The 15,280-nt window shown below is 44.6% G+C and overlaps 1 protein-coding gene across 2 annotated transcripts in view; it reads left to right on the plus strand.

Annotated features, from left to right (window-relative positions):
• Window positions 1-12,556, plus strand: part of PCYT1B (phosphate cytidylyltransferase 1B, choline) — a 32,219-nt gene extending 19,663 nt beyond the window's left edge. Inside the window, exons 6-8 of one of the 2 annotated variants that reach the window (XM_031599292.2) lie at window positions 1,119-1,261; window positions 3,329-3,517; window positions 9,954-12,556. In XM_031599292.2, the coding sequence (XP_031455152.1) occupies window positions 1,119-1,261; window positions 3,329-3,517; window positions 9,954-10,160 (539 nt within the window). In that variant the 3' untranslated portion in view covers window positions 10,161-12,556. Of the gene's footprint in view, window positions 1-1,118; window positions 1,262-3,328; window positions 3,518-9,042; window positions 9,380-9,953 lie in introns of those variants that run through there. The other variant, XM_031599293.2, reaches the window with a different exon arrangement.
• The last annotated feature ends 2,724 nt before the right edge of the window (window positions 12,557-15,280 follow it).

Consider the following 15,280-nt stretch of genomic DNA (forward strand, 5'->3'; position numbering starts at 1 on the left):
AAAGCATGACTGGGGAAACCTCTCTGCTCTTGATTAAAATAATCTAACTTTGAAGAGAATACTAATTAGAGATCATAAGGAAAACATCAAATATCATTTAGTCACAAGAGGCTGCTAAGCTTCTCGATTCCTTCCCCATTTGCTTTTCTAACCCTGTGAAATTGGCTAGCAATGCCTGCCTTCTTATGTGAATTTGAGAATTAATTGATCAATAGCTATAGTACTCTTTTAAGACAAAGCACTATTTTTTTTTTTTTTTTCCAAAACCATTTCTAGTCTTAACTCACAGCTTTCTCTCATTAGCAGCTTAATATTGCAATTACATATAAGTGATAGTAGTAATTTTTTGTGGCACTAACTAACTCGTAAGGCAAGGCATGCTGGTAGTATTGCCTTTGTCACTTGTTTTAACAGGTCAAGTGATCCTGTCTTGATGAGGAACGGTGAAAAACAAATACATTCCTCAGCTGCATTGAAGAAAACAATGCAGCATCAATAAAGTACCAGTTTTGCTAGTTGGAGAAGGGAGAGTGATAAGGCAACCACTGAAGCAGCAAGATACACATGAAGGAGGGACTGAAGAGCCTGATGGCCTCAGTCCCCACTGTATTTTTGTACTGTATTTTTGTATTTTATAATGCAGAGTATACATCTTCTGCCTGAAGGTGCTTGGTGGTTTTGGCCAGTGGTTTGTCTGTTTTTGTTTGGTTGGTTTTTTTTAACCTTAGCAGAACAAAGACTGTCAGACAGCACAACACAGGAATGGAGGGGTGAGTAGAAATACACAAGAGAGCAGCAGATGATCTTTCAGTAGTGTGAGTGGAAGCTAATTGCTTCTCCCAGCGAAGGGCTGACTCGGGAGCCTCTGCCAGTCTGTTAACTTCATCAGAACTGGTGCTGTGCAGGGGGAAGGTTTTAGCCTTTCTGCAGACTGAGGAAAAATGAACCGTACAGCAACCCAGCACCCTCTCACAAAGGAATAAGAAGAAAGAACAAGATAGCCAGAATTGCAAGTGTCTTGACTTTGGTTAGGCTTTTTGTGTCCCTTCTCAGCTACCTGCAGTGTGCCTGGTCCTGCCGTGCTTTCCCAGCTGGCTTTCTTTTCCCACTTTGCTCAGGAATGTTCGTACCAACGCAGAGAACTGAGGGTATCTCAACATCAGATATAATCACAAGGATTGTCCGGGACTATGATGTGTATGCCCGGCGCAACCTCCAACGGGGATACACCGCCAAAGAGCTGAACGTTAGTTTTATAAATGTAAGTACTCTGATCCACATTTGCTTCTGAAACGTTCCTTCCTAGGACCCCAAAGGTACCATAAAGGGTAAGAAAGTATATCTTCCCACTAATGTTTTGAAAAGGGAAGACAGAGCTGGGAAGAATTTAATTTAAAATAAATAGGTAAGCTGAAGATAGTTTTAAATCCTCTTAGTAATTAGCAGCTTCATTTCCAGTTTTGGCTTTCACATTTGTAACAAAGCTGCTGCTCCTGTCCCTCCTTGAGCTGTAAATGACTTAATAGCATACTAGGAAGGAAACCAGCCCTACAGCTGCTGTCTTCTCAAACACTGACCCAGTGAGTGATTTGCTTCCTTATTCTATTGCGGGAAGGCAGCACAGAAAGCAAAGATTTTCATATCCAAACTTTCTCTGCAGTGTGGCAAGAGTAATAAAGAAATTAATAACAAAAATGCTGATCCCTGAGATAACTAGAGAAGGCTAAAATAGGTTTTAAAACACAAGGAAGCATGTTAGGAACTAAATATATAACTGATGCAGAAATTTTCAAAAATCACAATATGTAGCACAAGAGCATAAGTAGGGCAAGAGTGCTGTTTGGAAGGATTGCTCAGAAAAAATCAGCTGCACCTTACCCTCCAGTAAACAGTGACAGAGATGAAAGCTTATTCCCTTCATTTTCTGTTTCAAGTCCCAACTTAAGGCCTAGAGATAACGTAGATTACTGAAATCTTCCTCGTGATTGGGCTAGACCATAGGGGGCCTTACCCCTCCTTCTCTGGAGCTGGGAAGGCCCCTCATGAATGACTGAATTGTGTCATTTCTTGAGGATTTTATTTACTTGTTTCTTATCTTGAAGTCTGGCAGATAAATTACAGCACACTGGGCATAAATATTTCACCGTGTTTCTTCTCAGTCTTTTACACTTCTAAAAATCCTGCTTTAAGTGTTTTACCCATAACAATCACTATTGCAAGTATCCATTAAATTAGGGCATGCTGGATGCCTTGGGGGTTCTTAAAGTCATTCTTTAACTGCTCTGAGGTTAAATTACTATTATATATCTTATGCTTCCCCAGTCTCAAACCCATAAATTCTGAAGTCACTTCTGACATTTGGTTATTGTAGCTTATTGTAATTTAAATGCAAAAATATTACTTTTGACCAGAGACTTTTTGTGTTTCAAAACAAAAAATGAGATTTCACCAAGTCAGAAAAGCGTTGGTTTCCTAGGTAATGGAAGGCTGCCTGCTAGGTGCAAAGTGAGTTAGGCTTTTTTGGACTTTAATGATCTTCTTTGGTCCCGTAGCCTGCAAAGACAGTTCTTGCGATTCATGAGCTAGAATAACCTCAGCCCCCAGCACTAAACAGTATGCATTTGGAAAGCAAATTAAAGGGACAATTAAATGAAGTTCACAGGAAATTAAAAGCTGGTAGTATGCTGTGCTGCTGTGGATTTGCATTCTGTTTCCAGGGCCAAAGGTTCGGTTAGCTCTGGATGCTGTACTTTTGAGGAGCACAGAAGCATATCAGGACAAAAGCCGTGAATTACTTTAGAAGCTTGGCCAAATAATGGCTTTGTAACAGTATCTTCACTTCCGCTCTCTTTCTCTTGGCTACCGAGCAATAGGAGTTTGCTCTCTTTTCTGGCAGTCTGAAGCTCCTGTATTTGCCAGGCTCTGAGGTGAATAGAATTTTCCTTCTGCTCTGCAGAAGTCTGATCATAGAGGCATTTGGGACCAAGTCCATATCCAGGCTGGCAAGTCAGAGCAGAATGCATTTGTCTTTTGCTTTCTATTAAGTTTGAACTGTTAATTTTTCACTTGTAGTCTTGACAAGATTCACAAAATTTTCAAAGTGCATTCAGTTTGCAAATACGTACAGAGTGATGTAGTAGAATAAACGCAGTAATAACATAAAACATCTTTTTCAGTATGCACTTTCTGTGCTTCATTACAGATATATTAAATGCGTATATAAATGTAAAGCAGATACAGTCATGAGATTTGTTTTTCTTCTTTGCATTCAGTGCATAATGTTTCCCAAGACCCTTTACATTCATCTCTGCCCACACTTTCTAAACAGGAGAAGAAATATCGCTTTCAAAACCAAGTGGACAAAATGAAAGAAAAAGTAAAGAACGTAGAGGAAAAATCAAAAGAATTTGTTAACAAGGTGGAAGAGAAGAGCCATGACCTCATTCAAAAATGGGAAGAAAAGTCCAGGGAATTTATTGGCAACTTTTTAGAGCTGTTTGGACCCGATGGAGCCCTGGTAGGTATTCTGCCATGCCAGGGAGTGTGAGCATTTTTATTTATTTATTCTCTGTAATACAGATTCAAGAGCAGATTCCTTTGCTGCAGTATTTACTTTGAAAGTCAGCACAGTAGGCTAATGCCAGACCTGCTTGCTGAATCCAGTAATGCGTGCCAATACTGCAGCAGGAGGATCTGCGATGCCTGTTGCTTCTTTGCAACAATTTCTGTCTTTTATGTTTATAATTTATAATATTTTTTTTAACCAGTGAGATATCCTGCCATTAAGTAAGTTGTGATAGTGGATGCGATACTACATTCAGTCATTGGCTGCCTTACAGCCTTCTTACTAAGCAAACAGATTTAGTACAGTCTGTTTTCTTCATTAGCACTAAATAAGACCACAGATAGTAGAGATAAGCTATACACTGAAGTTGGTGAGAAAAACAGGAATATTAGAAATTTAATTGTTCTGTTCATCCTCCATACTCAATAGTAGATGATATTTCCTAGTCTTAAGAACTACTGATTTTAAGTACTGAGAAATTCTCATACATGTCTGGTGAACTGGGTCGTCTAACTGCCTGCAGTGAATTTTCAGGTAAAACTGAAGCACTTTTGAAGGTCTCCTTGGTAAGTGCTGGCTCCACATACCCCATTTATCCAGGATCTACTGGTGCTTTGGAAGGGTAGTTAAGGGGCTGTAACAGTATTATCTGGGGAAGAAATTCCAGTGCACCACCTTCTCGAACTAAAATCCTGCAATGAGTGGTGAGTTGGTTACAAAACAGAGTCCCAAAAGAGACCTGGCTCTCATCTTCCAGTTCTGATAGCTGTCAAACATTCCGAAGCCCTGTTTTCCTGTAATGCTTCCCATTGCTACCTTGAAACCAGGAACAAAACTTCTTTTGAATGCAGAAGTTATCATTTGTTAATGCAGAACTTCTTAGCCCTTCGTGTTGGGAGTCAGTCCTTTTCCAGCAACTTCTCTGCACAAATGTGCTGTGGTGGAAGCCCAGGCCCCAGCCAAACCCTTCAATACTGGCGTTATCTCAGACATGCTGTTTTAATTGCAAGCTCCAAGCAAAGGTTTTGCTCAGTTTGAGGAACTTTTTGCAAGTACAGAGGAGAGAAGCAAGCAATGCACAGTAAGTTGAGGAGAGCAGAGTAAGAACAAGACACGCTCAGCAGAACGGCAGAATGCTTCAGAGGTGCATTTTCAGACCATGGCATGCAGACAGTCAGATCCCTCCTTATTTGAAATCAAACCTTTTGCAGGAGAATTGGGCATGGCTTTAACTGCCTGTGGCTTACTGTTTGAGACCAAATGTCAACAGAGGCAGCAAGCCAGAAAAAAAGCAGTTTAGCAGGAGCGTGATGCAGATCCCATTGGAACAGTTGTAAAGAGCCAACACACACAGTGTTCTCTCATCCTACTTTTATCAGTCCATAGCTGAACAGCATACCATTATGAATAGTACGCTCTGTTGAAAGGATCATAGTAGAGCTTCTGTTTATAAACAAATCCATGTCAAGATGGTGAATTAAATAGCCCATACAACAGCCACGTCAGAACTTGGTGCCACCAAGCTGTCCTTTACTGGAGTTTTCACCATCACCACCCCTCTGCCATCACTTGCTGCACTGATTACAGCTCAACAGAGAAAAGCCTAAAAGAAGGCTTCAAGAACATAGACTGCATCTTTATCATCTCCTTACAGCAATGGCTGTCCCATGCAAAGGCCCTCTGAACACCACATGTCCCAGTCTAAGATGTACCTTTGTTGGCCAGTTGTTCACTGGTAATATCATTTTCCTTAGGGAAGCGCAGACCATAAACTCTTCTGATGAAGAACCCAGGTCTATCTGCATTGACCACATCCACATAAAAAGAGCTTTATTTTCAAGTTAGTGTTCCCAATGTGGTCTTGTGGCCATAGGTGAACAAAGAGATGCAACCAACAAATCAAACCAATGCATACATCACATGAAATCCACAAGAGATGAGATGCATTTGGGTGTGCACTGGGAGGAAGAGAATTTCAAAGCCTTGATCCTATTCCCCTGCTCTACCAAATCAAAACTGAACAATAAGTACATTTAAAAACCATATGATGATAAATATTTTACAGAATTCAATTTATTAGAGAAAAGCTGTTCTGCAAAGATATTTTGGGGAGATGCTGTGGCTTTCAGCTCAGAAAGCAAATGGCATCCTGGGCTCCATTAGAAGAAGGGTGGCCAGCAGAGACAGGGAGGTGATTGTTCCCCTCTACTCTGCTCTTGTGAGGCCCCATCTGGAGTACTGCGTCCAGGTCTGGAGCCCCCAGTACAAGAAAGACAGGGAGCTGTTGGAGAGGGTCCAGAGGAGGGCCACGAAGATGATCAGGGGACTGGAGCACCTCCCCTATGAGGACAGGCTGAAAGAGCTGGGCTTGTTCAGCCTGGAGAAAAGAAGGCTGCAGGGTGACCTCATTGCAGCCTTTCAGTACCTAAAGGGAGCCTACAGAGGGGAGGGGAATCAACTCTTTGAAAGGGTGAGTGACAGCAGGACAAGGGGAAATGGTTTTAAGTTGAGGAAGGGAAGATTTAGGTTGGATGTCAGGGGGAAGTTCTTTACAGAGAGAGTGGTGAGGTACTGGAACAGGCTGCCCAGAGAGGTTGTGGATGCCCCGTCCCTGGAGGTGTTCAAGGCCAGATTGGATGGGGCCCTGGGCAGTCTGGTCTAGTATTAAATGGGGAGGTTGGTGGCCCTGCATGTGGCAGGGGAGTTGGAGATTCATGATCCTTGAGGTCCCTATCAATCCAGGCCATTCTGTGATTCTGTGTCCTGAGTTCATGTCCAGATCACCTAATGGGAAATCTGATGCAATCGGAGACCTTTGCTAAGAAAAAATCTGTAACAGTCCAGAGGGGTGTATTCTCTTTGTACTCTTGTAGGAAAAGCATCAGTGACAGTGAGCTGAGAGGTGTTGTGGCTTTTTTAAATCAGTTTGAGCTTTGCAGCAGGAAAGACTTTTAAAATAATGATAACTTGCTATTAGTGTCAAAACTGTTATTAACATTAATTTGCCCTATCGCTGTTAGTTAGATGTTGCTTTTAATGTTGACAGTAAAAGTACAGGAATCGTTACGGGTGTGGTAGATTCCTAGATCTGTAATTTGAATTCCATTAATATGCTGTTATTATTTCACAAATAGTTATTATAATACACTTTATGCTAGCATCAATTTTCTAAAAGTAAGGGCCACGTAACCCACAAAAAAATAGCAGCTTCTAAAAAAGGTCAAAACGTCAGTTTTCAAAATGAAAATTTGTAGGCAACTCATTTATAATTTTGCTCACCTGTACAATTCTCTGTATGCATTTTTTGAGAGAGAGTCAGAGAGGTGTCAGAAACAGCGACGATTAATGCGGCACAAAACTTTTGTTCTGGTGTGAGAGAGTTCCCCAGCACGTCTGGCAGACATGGAGCTCCACAAAAACAGAAAACAGTGGGACTAATTTCACCTCATTTCAGAAATCATAAGCGAAAGAGCTGCTTTTCAGATTAGATTAGCAGAAAGTAAAGCTTACAGCATATGACTTCTGCATGAATCTTCCTCTCAGTGGGATGAACCGCTCCTTCAGAGGGCCACTGTCCCTTTGCTGCATGTGCAGAGGCAGTCAGGCACAGCCCCCCAGGACATGGCTGGGGCACTGCAGGCACCCATGGAGATTTAGGTGAATTTTGTATGTTGCAGCTGGAGGCAGGGCTGGTATTACAACACTCCATACATCCACAGCCTGGACCTTGAAAGTCAGGAGAAAAATCAACAGTACAAAAGCATTAGTCCGTTGTAATTCCTTGTTGGTGCCTGTTTTGTAAGACAAAGGAGTATCAACATGTAGGCAGTGTAATTTCTTTTGCCCCTCATGGCATGTAGCTATCGACATAGACCCCACCCTTGAGCAGCATGATTGCCACTACAAGGTACAAAATTCAGAAGTGGGAAAAACACTTCTGTCCAGTTGTAAGTTTACCAAATCTAAGTATTATCTCCCTAAACCGCTGGAAGAATCTGAATTTGCTTGAAGCAAGGCTTGAAAATTCTTTTGCTGTCTCCTTAGAAGGTCCTGGCACACAGCCTTGTCCAATCCTCCGGTGTTTCAAGCGAGTCATTAATGTTGTTTTTATTTATTCAATGCCAGTGGCTAGAGGACCACTTCCATTAGGAACACGGGGACTGCAAAGATGTATGGGTGTCACTTACCCCAGGTGAGCAAGGCCAGGGGAAGAGGAGTCATCCTGGAGTTAGGAATAGCACTGCCATCTCCTCCTGCAGCTGGCCATGGTTTTGGCTTTCAGCCTGGTGCTTCAGGCACTTCTGTGTGAGACAGTGAGGATTGGCTGGGCACCCACCTCCCCAGCTGAAGGTGTGAGCACATCAGGCTGTTCAATCACCAAACCCTTTGCTGAAGCAGGGACCAGGAAAATGTCCTATGGTTCAGCTGAGGGCCTTAGCAGGAAGGTGAAATTCTCCTTTCCAGCCCGGGGGTACAGTCAAATGCCCACTGCCAAGTGGGATAGGTAGAGAGCCAGGCTGGGCCACTTCAGTTCCCCCCTGCACTGGTACCACACCATGAAGCATCACATTACTGAGCTTTTTGAAACGGCCAGTAGGTGGCAGGGGCAAGAGAGTCAGAAGTGGTTTTCTTGGCCAGGATAAAAATATATCGAACACCATGTTTTTAGTAGGGGTTATTTTCAGGGAGAAGATGAAACTGGCTAAATCAAACCAACACACTGGGTGAGCAATTGGCTGACAGGGCAGGCTGAAAGGGTTTTGCAAGGGGGGTTACGTGGGGCTGGCAGCCAATCACTAGTAGGGTTCCTTGGGGCTACATTTTAGGGCCATTTCTCTTCAGTGTTTTCATCAATGATTCAGATGCAGGAGTCAAATGTACACTAAGTAAGTTTGCAGGTGATACTGAATTAAGAGGAGCTGTTGCCTTATGGAGAGATCTTGACAAATTAAGCATGTGGTTGGCAATTATCAACCACATGAAGCTTAACAACAGTAAGTTCCAGATTCCATACCTGGGACAGTGCAACTCTGGACATACATACAAACTGGAGAACAAGAGGCAGGAGAGAAGCTTTGCAGAAAGAGATTTGGGGGTTCTGGCTGGTGGCAAGTTGAATCTGAGCCAGCAGTGTGCACTGGCACCCAGCAGGGCCAACAGTACTCAGGGGTGCACCAGGCCCAGCACTACCACTGGGTGAGGGGAGGGGTTGTCCTGCTCTGCTCTGCAGCCTCACCTCCAGCACTGGCTGCAGTGTTGGGCACCATAATTTAAGGACATAAAGCTATTAGAGAGTGTCTAAAGGAGAGACTAGCAGGCACGGGAAGGGGAGGAGGCAAAAATGTAACCTCAAGTTAAGAAAGCCTTCAACAGCCTAAGCAGCATGCCCAGAAGCCAGAACATATCTCTAACCAAGCATTTGGCTCTGAGACCTGAATGACGACTTAACTTTGCTGGGGATGGCTTTTCCATTCCAGCTAAGCGTCACCTATGAGCCGACTCCTGGCACTCCAAGCAACACTGAGAGTTCTTGCTCCCTGTTTCCAAGAGGAGAAATGAGCCACTCTGATTCTGAGTATTCAGCATGAAGCCGACGGCCACTGCGTAGTACAAGCTCTATCGCCTGTAACCGAGTCCCAGAGCCTTACTGCAAGGTCACAGCAGCACTAACAAGAAGCAGCATTTGCCTTATTGTAGCAGATCACTTGCCTGAAAATTTGGTCTGTTCCACCCCACCAGCTATGGAAGGTTCTCGCTCAACTTTAGCAAGCTAACAACAATAAAAAACGAAGCAGAATATACAGGCTGCGCGTGTTTCTCTTTTAACAGACATCTGAATTCTGACATTTCCACCCTGTCCCCAGTTTTAAGGGTTTGGGTTGTGCACGCTCCAGGTACCACGAGAAGCACTTGACAGTACTGGGCAGGCACTGGGCTGCTGGCCTTGAGAAGGGAGCAAGGAAAATGGCCTGCACTGGCCAGGCAGCTGAGCAGGAGGCAGGTGTCTGTGCAGCACAGCAAGAAGAAAAGGTCCTGGGAACAAGGGGCACCTGGAGGTCAGGCAGGGGACTGGCTTTGTGAGACGGCATGACTGTCGCATCTAAACTGAGCCCAAGGTATCTCCCCTGGTTAACTCAGGACAGTACACAATTTTCTCATTCCAAGGCTGTCCTTGCTAAAAGGAAAATCCTGTAATGACAAAAACCAGCTTATTGCAAGCACAGCTTGAGAGGTGAAGTACACGTGGGATGAAGGGGCTGTGCTTCAGAGCAGAAGTCTATCCTGTGTTAACTCCAGGTGAGGAACCACGCAGAGCAGCCCCTTTTGCCCACAGACCCTTCCTGTCTTGGTATCCTACTCAGAGCACGTTCCCACTTTGTTTTTGCAGAAGCAGATGTTCCAGGAACGAAGCGGCCGAATGCTCCAGGCTTTCTCTCCGCGGCAGAGCCCAACCAGCAGCCCTACACGAGGCCGCTCGCCATCCCGCTCGCCATCCCCTCCGTGGGTCTTCAACAAAGCCTCCCCGCCCTCTTCTCCTAAAGCCGCCTCCGCCTCCCTCAGCAGCATGAGCGAGGGAGACGAGGATGAAAAATAAAATACAGATATATTTTTTTAACCATGAGACAGAAGAACAAGCTATGGACTCAACCGCTGGATAGGGAGAAGCGTGAGGAACATCTGGGGTATCTCTGACAGCGGGGAACGTGCTCTGGGAGATGTTGGAAACGGACTGGAGCACAGCAAGGGAAATCTCAGGAAGAGCGTATCCCATCCCCGCTCCCTCGCAGTGCCGCACTGGCAGCATTTGCCTGGCATGGTGCTGGGGACTGGCAGGATAGCATCCACCTGCGAGTGAGCTCCTGTCCATGTGCTGCTGCTTCCTGCTGCTGGGGGCCGGCCAGATTGGGGGGGAACCTGTGCTGTGCAGGGCAGGCGGGAGCCAGAGTCCTCCACAGTCCTGACCCAGCATGTGGGCACACAGCTGTGGCTAGCAGTTGGAGAAACTGGACCCTGCTAACCCTGAGCTCTTCCAGCACGCGAAGGAAGGGCATTGCTGCAGCAAATATATTCAGAAACAGGAAATGAACCTTCTTTTCTGAATGAAATCCACCCCAGACCTCGAATCATGCCAGCAAAATGGAGAGTTGTCCAGCTGAGCAGACGGAAATTCATTTGATATGTTCAAACTGCTGAATGTTGCTTGTTGACCAAGCCTCTGTTCAGGGCATATGTAAAGATTCCAGCTGTACAAACACCCTGAGCTTTATCAAATCTTTCTCCATGTTCCTAGTGCCTGAACAGCTACGTCACAACCTCTGTTCCCCAGGTTTGCACTTTGGAGACAAGAAAGTAAGTGAAGACCACCCTAGCTGGAATTTCTTGCAGTGGGAAATAACTGGTCTGAGGACTGGCATTTTCTGCTGGTGAATGGTACTAACATATGTGGAGGCCTACTACCCAGGAACAGACCGACCTCTCCTGGAAACCCTGCTGCTCCCAGACATCACCCTATGGCAATCCCAGCAGTGCTGCTGTCCCCACGTGCTACTAATCTAGTTCAAAGAAATTTCGCATGAAACTCTGAACCAAGTGTGTCCATAGATGCGCTGTCCTTGCATGGGTGCTGGGGCCATTCCTCTACCCTAATACAGAGAAGAGGCTGAAGAAAATGATGCTACCCTCAGGCAGCCAATGGGGTCCCAGTGACTGCTGATATGAGGTGGGGCCTATCTATGTGGATGGGCCAGGCTCTGAGCAACCTGATCTAGCTACTGATGCTCCTGTTCATTGCATGGGAGTTGAACTAGATGATCTTTGAGGGCCTTTCCAACTCAAACAATTCTGATTCTGTGATACTAAGTGTGCTTAGGCACTGGAATCTCTCTCTTGCTTCTGACATCCCCAAGCAGAACTACAGAAGTAGCACTAAGGAAGCTTTCTCCTCTCCACGATGCACACTCTGATTGCCTCTGATTTGCTTGGCAAATAACTGACCTGCCTTCCTCCTGGCCCTACCAGGCAGACCCTCAGCTGGCATTTGTCCCTCCGGAACAGGCTGCCCAGGTGGAGTCACCATGGAGATATAGCACTGAGGGACATGGTTAGTGGGCTTGGTCAGTGGTTGGACTAGATGATCTTAGCAGTCTTTTCCAATCTTAGTGATTCTTATCATTAAGATCTTACGATGGGTCTTGGAGAATGCTTTACCAAACAACCCTGACTACGACAGGACCCAGTAACTGTCTCAAGGCATGCATTTGGAGCTCAGCTGGCTCCTCTGTCAAGAGCTGCAAAAAGAGGTGAGCAGAGAACAGCAGGGAACAGGACAAATGCCGCTTTCATGAGGAAGTGCATGAGGAGAGCCACAGCGAGCTCAGCTGCACACCTGGTGGGATGATGCAATTAAGATCTTTCTCAGCCTTAGGCAACCTGTTACTGTAATTTCATACCTGGGATGCACTCATTAGTTTTTTTCTGATCCTTTGCAAGTTTAAGTCTTCCCATCACAAACCACTCCTCCACCATGGGAACTGTCCGCTCGCTACTGGTGCTGTTCATACGAGCCATGTCCAAACACAATGGAGGTGGGCAGGTTTTTCTTGTTCTTGAGTTTTACTGTTTGTTTTGATTTCATAATTCTCCCTATTCAGCAGCCATCGGTCAGTGGTTGGGGTGGAAGACACATCCATGACGTGTAGATGGGGCTGGAGAGAAACTCAGAGTGACCTGTGCTTGGCAGAAGCTCTTTCTCAGTCCCAGGTGGCAATCCAGTGACAAAGCCATATCCTGTACCAGGCATCCTTTTCCCACATAGAAGGACATCAATAAGCCGAAGCCTTTCCCCTGCTGGTACAGACACCAATATCCATAATGCTATCTCCAGCAAACCAGAACCTCATTGTCTTTGGACACATGGAAGGCAATTTTCGCACTTCTGAGTCATGGTTGGCTTTTATTTTTCATGAGCATTGCTTTAATTCAGTCCTATTTATTGGCCAAGCTCCACATGAAAAATAAACAGTGTACAACAGATATTTCTGCCTCTCACCTTCATTTTATAGCATGTTGGAGCACAAGTCCTGGCACAACCCCATTGACAGCACAGCACTTGTCACCTCCATCCTTTGTACCCCACACCTCACACCGCACAGATGCCCCCTGAGCAGCTTCTCTGACCTGCCCAACATCTGCTGCTCAAGTTCCTAGTGCTGCTCTCAGGAGCCCCTCTCACATCCTCCTCCAGCAGCAGCTGTGGTGCTTTGAGAGCCAGGACAGCTCACAGGTGCACCAGGCTCCTGCAGGACTGCAGCAGCAAACCTGAGCCACAGAGCACAGCTCCTGATGCTGCCCCACGCATTTGGCTCTTCTGTAGCTCGGTCAGTCTGACCCTGCATGCTCTGCATCACGAACTCCTTACAGACAAGATAAAAGGGAAATAGTTACTGGTACTGCAGCAGCTGCAGAAATTTGTTTTGTATTTGTTACTTTGTTTTCCTCTCATAGTTCTGCCTTAGGCAGAGAGCAGCTGAAGCAGCAGACAATTTGTTAGGACTTCCCAGCTGAGACATTTAATTACAGAATAAGTCCAAACTTCAAAGTTGCTCAGCACTGCACAGAACTGTTGAAAGGTCCCCACCAAAACAACTGCTGGCAACGTGAGCTTTGTTGCTAAAGACAGACATGGGACAGTTTTGCACGGCACCCTGCAGTACTTGGGAGACAGAAGACATTCCCAGAGGAAGGTCTCCGCTGAACATTCGTATGAGTTCAGATAAACCTGGCAGGAGTTTCTGAAATACAAAGAAGCAAAAATTATTTTCTGCTGTACATGGCAGAGAGCTCCTGTTCCAGCTCTCATGTAACACCTCAAGGATTTGCTTACTTTTAAATCCCTCTGTCATTTAAACATGAAAGATCATAGTCTGAGATCGCTCATGTAAGATTATTTAGCTCACAATACTCAAGGAAGATAAACGTTTTAAAACCAGATTATAATGTGTGCATATCAACCATTATTTCCAAATGCAGTAAGAAGAATTCTTCTAAACTGCACACAGCTGGACTACTGAAGAAGACAACCCTCTGTCCCTGTGTGTAAGCACATGAAGGCAGGAACACACAAAGGGAAAATCCTACATGAAGGCATGAACCAGGCTGCATGCACAACTGACATCTCTCATGTAATTCAGACTCCAAACCCAGCCTTATTACATTGAATTATGGCCCCAGCTGCAAATTCTGGAATTTTTAAGCCTATTCTATCATTTTCTAACCACATTTCCCTTACCAACAAACAACATTTACCAGTAAAATAAGGTAACTGAACTGCAAAGCCATTGCCCACTTAGGAAAGGTGAATTATAACCTCCTCTTTACAGAGAAACGACTTTGAAACCCAGCAGCACTTCAGTAGATGCCATAGGAGCCTTATAATTTTCTTGAAAGTTACAAGAGCTTAAAAATCTTAATGGAAATGGAACAGCTTCCAGGTAGAAGCCCAGAGTACAATTTCATAACAGATATTCTAAGCCCCAAGAACATCCCATACATTTCAGTTTCAGGGAGATTTACACAGCAGGAAAAAGAGGTGCTCACGTGCTTCAAGGAAAACGTGCGATGATAAACCATTGCTGCACATACACAGAACAGTCCAACAACAACAGGGCTTACAAAATCTACTATCACTCCTTTTGTTCCACTGCTTGTCAGGAAACCAAGAAGTTCAAGAAGCAGAGATGAGTGAAAGAGTCAATCCATAGCACTGAACACTGTAGCAAAAATCCCACTTCACTGAAATAATAGAGGTGCCTGAGGCTGCAGGCTTCATGCTCCCTTTAATTACTGGCATTGATCAATCAAGTTCTCACTCAGTAAATGACCCAGTCTTGATCAGCAGTCTTGATCAGTGAGGGCTGCAGAGATCAGGAGGAAAGGCCCCCAGAGAACAAAGTGGTGAGAGCAGAGGACCAACAACCTCGTCAGGTTTGTAGTGAACTTCCAGATGTACTTACCATGCAGATACCCAGCTCCTTAATTCTGCTCCTTTGCTTTACAATCCTAACACCTGTTCTGCTTATGAACCTGCACTCCCTCCAAAATAAAAATCATCTGGAGAATATTACACTCTTTTTTAAAATACTATTTCACATTTTAAATGGTGATGTTCTCAGACACCAAATAGGTTCAAGGTATAAATTACTGCAATTTAGTGTCCTCGAATTACAACTGCTTCTGGATTCCCTTACAGAAATGAGAAAAGAAGAATGTGGGGCTCCACTACAGCCCTACCATTTGGGGCAGTTGTTCAAAACAGTACTTTCTCAGAAAAAGGCCTGATGCTTTTCTTACCTTGATGTTCTAAGAAAGGAGCAATGAATGACTGCTAAGGAGTACAACAGGAATTACTCAAGTTTCTGAGCTCAGACTATAAAACAAGAAGAAATGAAGTTTTATCCCCAAATGTACTTTAGAGTACACATTCCTACCTGCAACCTTCCCCCATCCTGCACTCCCAAACTATAGAACTTGAGAAGCCTGTCTGTATAGGAAAAGGAGTAGAATAAAACAAGTATCTGTAAAAACGACTGACAATCATTTCTGGTTTAGAAAAACTGTTCACCACGACATCTCCCATGTTGTGGTGTGTTTGCATTGTCATTGTTCTGTAGGGAGATGCACCTTCAGATTCACAATTTGCAAGAAACATCTTAAATT

Source organism: Phasianus colchicus, chromosome 1 (assembly GCF_987193195.1).
Source record: "Phasianus colchicus chromosome 1, bPhaCol1.hap1.1, whole genome shotgun sequence".
NCBI classification, from domain to species: domain Eukaryota; kingdom Metazoa; phylum Chordata; class Aves; order Galliformes; family Phasianidae; genus Phasianus; species Phasianus colchicus.